The sequence below is a fragment of the Mustela nivalis genome (assembly GCF_964662115.1).
Source record: "Mustela nivalis genome assembly, contig: HAP1_SCAFFOLD_2977, whole genome shotgun sequence".
Lineage (NCBI taxonomy): Eukaryota > Metazoa > Chordata > Mammalia > Carnivora > Mustelidae > Mustela > Mustela nivalis.
Window position 1 is genome coordinate 1 of NW_028133690.1, and position 6,288 is coordinate 6,288.

General features: G+C 53.6%; 1 protein-coding gene across 1 annotated transcript; it reads left to right on the forward strand.

Moving 5' to 3' along the window:
• Positions 1–1,039: 1,039 nt before the first annotated feature.
• Positions 1,040–2,668, forward strand: LOC309858629 (zinc finger protein 541-like). Its single transcript, XM_082751346.1, has 4 exons — positions 1,040–1,223; positions 1,302–1,442; positions 1,629–1,810; positions 1,942–2,668. The coding sequence occupies exons 1-4, from the start codon at positions 1,173–1,175 to the stop codon at positions 2,108–2,110; spliced, it is 543 nt and encodes a 180-aa protein (XP_082607472.1). The 5' UTR covers positions 1,040–1,172; the 3' UTR covers positions 2,111–2,668.
• Positions 2,669–6,288: the final 3,620 nt, after the last annotated feature.

Below are 6,288 nucleotides of genomic sequence, written 5' to 3' on the forward strand. Positions count from 1 at the left end.
TGAGCGCCACAGGCTGCTTTCCCTCTGATCCCTTATGATGGGTCTTTACCTAGCATTGGGTTCTCTTCACACGTATGTCCCTGAATCCCTGAGGGGAACACTGTCCAGATCTCTGGCATTTTTCTCCATGCTGCTGTCTCCTCTACTGTCCTTTGTCCTGTGGACTCTTACCACCTCGATCTCCGCAGGCACTCACCTTGCTTTCAGCTCAGGAGTCTGCTGGGCTCTGCCTGGGTCCCTCCCCCTTGGCTGTGGCCTGGAAACCATCCCAAGGTAGTGGTGTATTTTCTGCGTCTCAGAAAGCTGTTTTCAGACCGATGCCTGGTGTCTTACCAACCACTGTTTCCTTTGTCTTCTCGTTTCAGCTGGGAGGGAGACCCAGCTCCTCCTGTTACCCTGTTTTGTTTGGAAGCACAAGTTCAGCTTCTTGGCTTTTTTTTTTTTTTAACTTAGTGCCATTTCCTAGGACAGGGGATGTCCAGGTTTATTGCACTGGGGAAAGAGGAGTTCTCTATTGTTCTTCAAGTTCCCCCATTGGCAGGTATTTCAGCCAAGGATGTCCTAGGAAATGGACAGGGGGTGTCCTAGGAAATTTGATTCTTACTTTGTAAAGGCCCACACAGCTCAAAAAAAACTCACACAGAGAAGGAATGTCCTGAAGTGAGCTCCAGATACTAAATGGCCAGTTGCATTTACCTGAGAAACGTTGTCTCCGGGGCAATGAAACTTTTCCATCCTGTTTTGTTTTCACAGAAGGTATTGTTAACGGGATCACTTCTTAGTGGAGGGAGGAGCACATGGTGGGGGTCTGCATGGCCAGGATCTAGCCGTGCCTTCAGAGCCCCTTCCTTCTCTCATGGGCCACTTCCTCTGGACTCCATGGCCCTGCATCACTGTCCCAAAGGCTGTGTGGCCCCCACTGCCTCAGGGCATTCTGCTGTCATTGGTCCCAGCTGGCAAATGCGAGGCTCCTGGGTGTGATTTCCCTGTGAACACCCTAGTGGTACGCCTTCCAGTGTACCTTCCCACAGGGGAGGATCCCTGGGATGGACCTGCCCCCTGGCGTGTGCAATGCTGACCGGTGCTAGTGGCGGTGTCTGCAGTCTGAGCCGCTTGCCACCTGCAAGGACTTGTGATTCTCTGCTCCTTGCTCCAAAGGGGCACGCCAGGCCATGCAGAGGGACATTTCAGGAAAGCTTTCCAAAAGTGGCCTCATGGGGAAGGTATTCAGGGCATCATGGCAACACTCGAGGCTGCTCATGGGGTGTTGTCCACAGCCGCCTTCTGTTTTCCCTTGCTAGATCCAAACAAAGACTGTGGCCCAGTGTGTGGAGTATTATTACATCTGGAAAAAAATGATCAAGTTTGATTGTGGTCGAGCCCCAGGACTGGAAAAGAGGGTCAAGAGAGAGCCAGATGAGGCAGACAGGACAGAAGCAAAGGTAGACGGTCCGGGGGGAGGTGGGGCTGGAGTTTGGCCCAGATTGGGATGCCGCTGCCCGTCCAAGTCAGGGAAGGGGGAAGGGGGAAGGGCCCCCGCTGGGAAGGGCTTCCCTGCCAGGCCAAGCGGATCCCTGAGAAGCGTGGAGGGTTTTCACCCTTCCATCGTCGTTTCTGCCCCTCTGCAGGTCACTTGCAGCCCTCGGGAGAGACCCAGCCACCGTCCTACCCCTGAGTTCAAGATAAAGACCAAGAGTTACAGGAGGGAGTCCATTCTCAACTCCAGTCCGAATGCCGGCCCCAAGCGGACCCCAGAGCCACCGGGGAGTGTGGAGGGCCAGGGTGTCTTTCCCTGCAGAGAATGTGAGAGGTGCTACTCCTGTCCCTGGATGCGTCCACACCATCTCCTTTCTCCCCACCGCCCCCCCCACCAGCAGCTGCCCTTGAGCCACCTGCCCCCCGAACCCCGCTCTGACCTGTGTCATTCTGGTGACTCCTCAGGGTGTTCGACAAAATCAAGAGTCGAAATGCCCACATGAAGCGCCACCGGCTTCAGGACCATGTGGAGCCCATTGTCAGGGTGAAGTGGCCCGTGAAGCCCTTCCAGCTGAAGGAGGAAGAGGAGGAGGAAGAGGAGATAGGGGCTGACATTGGCCCCCTGCAGTGGTGATTGGGGCGGGGGTTGGGGCGAGGCCGCAAGTCTGGATGGGGGCCTCCAGCCTCGTCAACTATGCCCTCGGCCTCTCCAGGGTGTTTGGGGCACCCCTCTGCCTCCCCCCCTCATCCTTACTGTCCCTCCCTGGTCAGCCCTGCTCGGAAACATGGCGGGGATTTGGCTAGAAGTCGGCAGGAGGAGCTCCCGGTCGTCAGACCACTGTCGGCTGATGCCAGAGGCTCTGTTCTCTTTAGGTTTTAATTAGTCTCTCCCTTTCTTTCAGTTCCACTCCTTGGAGAGCAGGGAGGCTTGGGGAGGGAACGAGGTAGATCTGGGTAGCTCTTAAATCTTCACCTCAGTTTTGGGGTTTGGTTACATTTGTTCGATAAGGCCAAGACGTAGAGAATCAGTGGGAAGATACCTTCAGATCTCCAACATGTGGGGCCTCCTCACCGGGGGAGTCTCTGCGTTCCAGATTCAGTCCCTAGTCTTGCAATGACTTGTACATTGTTAGGTTTTTTTTGTACGTGTCGACTTGTAAATCTTATTAAATTGGGTTCTTGAGCAGCTGTCTCCTGGCTTCCCTGGCCTGTTGATCCGACAAAGGCGTTTGAGCCCCTGCTACTAGCTGGAGCCACGGAGATGAGTCAGGGGAACCCCGATCCCGAAGAAGAGAAGCCAGGGGCCCCATGCACTCAGCCAGAATTTAGCAAGCGCCCACCGTAGAGTGTAAGCCCCAGGGAGCCCAATCTGTGCAGTGGGGCTACAGGGACGCAGGAGAAACAGAGCCCCTCTCCTTGCAGAGCTTCTTCCTTCGTCAGAGTGGGAGAGTCGCGGTGATAAAGGAATGGAAAGGGGATATGGGATGTGGAGGGACACGCAGGCTCTGGTGCAGGGATGGGTGGTGGCCCCCCTGGGGCTCAGCTGTGGAGTCAGGAGCACCCACAGGGGGCCTGCCACAGCAATCACCTCTTTCTGCTCTAACACCCAGACCTCTGGAGGCTGCGGGGTAAAAAAACATGGCCCTCTCCGTCCCTTCCTCCTGTCCCTTCGGAAGAGCCAGGAGAGCTGGTAGCAGCCCCCGGCAGGATGCCTCTTTTGTCCTGCTGGCTAACTGTAGCCCCTGCCCTTTATCCACGGATCCCTGACAGCTGGAAGGAAGACAGCCACGGTTTTCCCGGACACCCTGGCTGTGTCTCCAGGAACCGGGGGAACCCAGTGTTATCCCTCAAGTTTGTTACCACCAGGTCAAAACTGGAATTTGGTTTGCCAGAAAAAGAAGGGGACACAGAGAGGGCTACTGGGCAGGGAGACAGTGTGTCTACCACAGGGTGACATGAAGAAAATAAAGTGAGGGGGGCCAAGTCCCTGGCCGTGTCTGGGAAGTGGCAGACGGTGGCCAGCCAGGGAAGGCCACACCGAGGAGGCTGCTGGGGCCATGGTCTGGGTTCCAGGCTGTAGCACAGCTGAGCGCCCTGGCGCAGGGGCGAGTGGAGGATGGTCTAAGGTCCCCCGGCTGCTTTGTGGAGCTTGTAGGAGGCAAGAGGGCAAGCATAGTCAGTAGACACGGTGGTGAGAAGGTGCAACGGTGGCCTGGGCTGAAGAGAGACAGAAATTTGGGGAGTAGGGAAGCATCTTGGGGGAAGACTCCACCTTGCTGGCGGGTCCCCTCCCAGGGAGAGGTGGTAAGGGAGAGGTCAGGGCCGACGTGGCAGCTCTGGGGTTTGGCACCTGAGTGGATGTCAGTAAGTTAGACAGGGAAGAGCAGGGATTCCTCAGAGGACTGATTGCCTCGAGGTGCGATTGTGTCAGAGCAGAGCGGGTGCTGCATTCAGAGGGACTGAGGGATGGGGTTGGGGGGATGCGGGCAGAGGGCGGTATCAGGAGCCATCCCAGGGGGCCACAGTGTGGCTAAATCAATCTTAAAACCAGGACAGGAGTGGGAGCAGAGGAGCAAGTTGAGTTTAAAGCACTGAGGACCCTTGTGGTTAAGGGACAGGGCTCAGGCGCCGGAATTCCTTGGCGCCAGAATTTACAGCCTGACTTGTCTTTCTTTGTGACCTTGGACAAGTCACTTTCCCTGTTTCAGCCTCCGTGTTCTCAGTCTGTACAATGGGATGGAAAGTACCTGCCCCCACGTCCTGGTTCAATGAGAAGAGGTAAACGCTTTCTGCAGGGTGCACCACGGGAACTGGGCAGCAGCTGTTAAAAGCGCCCTCCTGCTCTCACTGTTTACATCCTGCCCAGGAGGACAAGCTCAGCTGCTGGAAATGAAAGACCCTGACCTAACGGGTGGGTGATGGTCTGTTAGTTCTCTGGTGCTGCATAACAAATTGCCCTGAAATTAACAGTGTTAAACAAACTGGAGCTTTTATAATAGCCCCGCTCAGACCGACAAGGAACCAAAAATGCCTGTGGCAATCCAGACCCCCCCCACCACCACCACCCCCGCCTGATCTGTGGTCAGAATACAGCAGCCACCGCAAGAAGGTGTTCCAAGAGAGTCTCTGAATGTCAGAGCCAAGGTTTCTTGTGAACTACTCCCCCTCAGCTAAACCCCACCCTCACCCCCCAAATAACCGCGTTGTCTGAGTCATCTGGGAGCCCTGTAAGAAAATTCGTATTCCTGAATCCTGCCACCGACTTTCATAATTGGAATTGCTCTGGATAGGGGGTAGGGCTCTGGAACTTGAATCTTTTTTAAAGAAGATTTCATAGTAGAATCATTTTTAGATTCTTCAGAAAGATTGTGAAAATGGTACCGAGAATTCTCATATACCTCACACCCAGGTCCCCCTATTTTTTTTAAATTTATGACAGAAAGAGCGAGAGAGGAAATACAAGCACAGGGGAGCTGGAGAGGGAAAAGCAGGCTCCCCACCCAGCAGGGAGCCCAATATAGGGTTCGATCCCAGGACGCAGGGATCGTGACCTGAGCCGAAAACAGACGCTTAACGACTTGAGTCCCCCAGGTGCCCCCCACCATTATTTTTTAAAAGATTTATTTATGTGAGACAGAGTGAACTTGAGCAGGGGGAGGGGCAGAGGGAGAGGGAGAGAACTCTTCATGAAGACTCCTTGCTGAGTGCAGAGCCCAACTGGGGCTGGATCACAGAACCCTGAGATCATGACGTGAGCTGAAACCAAGAGTCAGACGCTTAACTGACTGAGCCACCCAGTCAGTTACAATTACTGAACCAACACTGACATGTTATTAATAACTAAAGCCCATACTTTATTCACATTTCCTTAGTCTTTACCTAACATCTTTGGTTTCAGGTTCCCACCTAGGACACCAGATTACATACAGTGGACACGTCTCCATAGACTCCCCTTAGAGATGACAGTATCTCTGACTTTCCTTGTTTTTAAATTTGTCAGTGTTGAGACATCCTGGTGAAGTGTTTCAAAGAATGTGCCTCAGCTGGGGTTTGTCTGATGTTTGTGATTCGATGGGGCGAGGGTGGTGTCAGGAGCCATTCTTCACCGAAGTGATGTGCCACTCATGTCACAGTATTGAGAGCACATTCTATCAGTGTGATTCACCACCGTCGATGGTAACCCCAGCCACCTGGCTGACCGGGTTTCTCGGGTTTCTGCGCTGGAAACAGTCCTGCCATCCCCGTCCCATACCACACTCTGGACCTCCACAAGCAGGAGTGAGGAGCCAAGCTCCACGTTCTGGAGAGAGGAGTCCACACGAACTAGGCAGAGCTCTTCTGCATAAAATGTTTGTCGATTCTCCACGTCTATTCGTTCGTTCGTTCATTTATACCGCGTGGGCTCAGGGACGTTTTATACAGTGGACGACAATCCCGGACTAGTTTAATGTGTTGCTGAAATTCTTCCAGCTTTGGCCATTGGGAGCTCTTCCAGTTGGCTCCTGTGTCTCTGACATATCCTACCACTTGTGTGTGTGTCTCTCTCACACAGACACTTCCTTTTTGGCACTACAAGATGCTCCAGGCTCATCCTGTGTAATTTCCTGCCCAAGACTCAAAGCAGCCACTTATCAAGGAGTCCTGGTTCCTTTTATTGGGGAATGGTATTAAAGATCTAGTCTCTGAGTGTCTGAATTTTTGACACGCTCTCTCCAGCCCCCTTTTTTTTTTTTTAATGAATGCAGGGAGCCCTCACTCAGTTTTGTTTTCCCGTCTGGTTACTTTACTGGCCTCCCCAAACCAGTTCCAGTA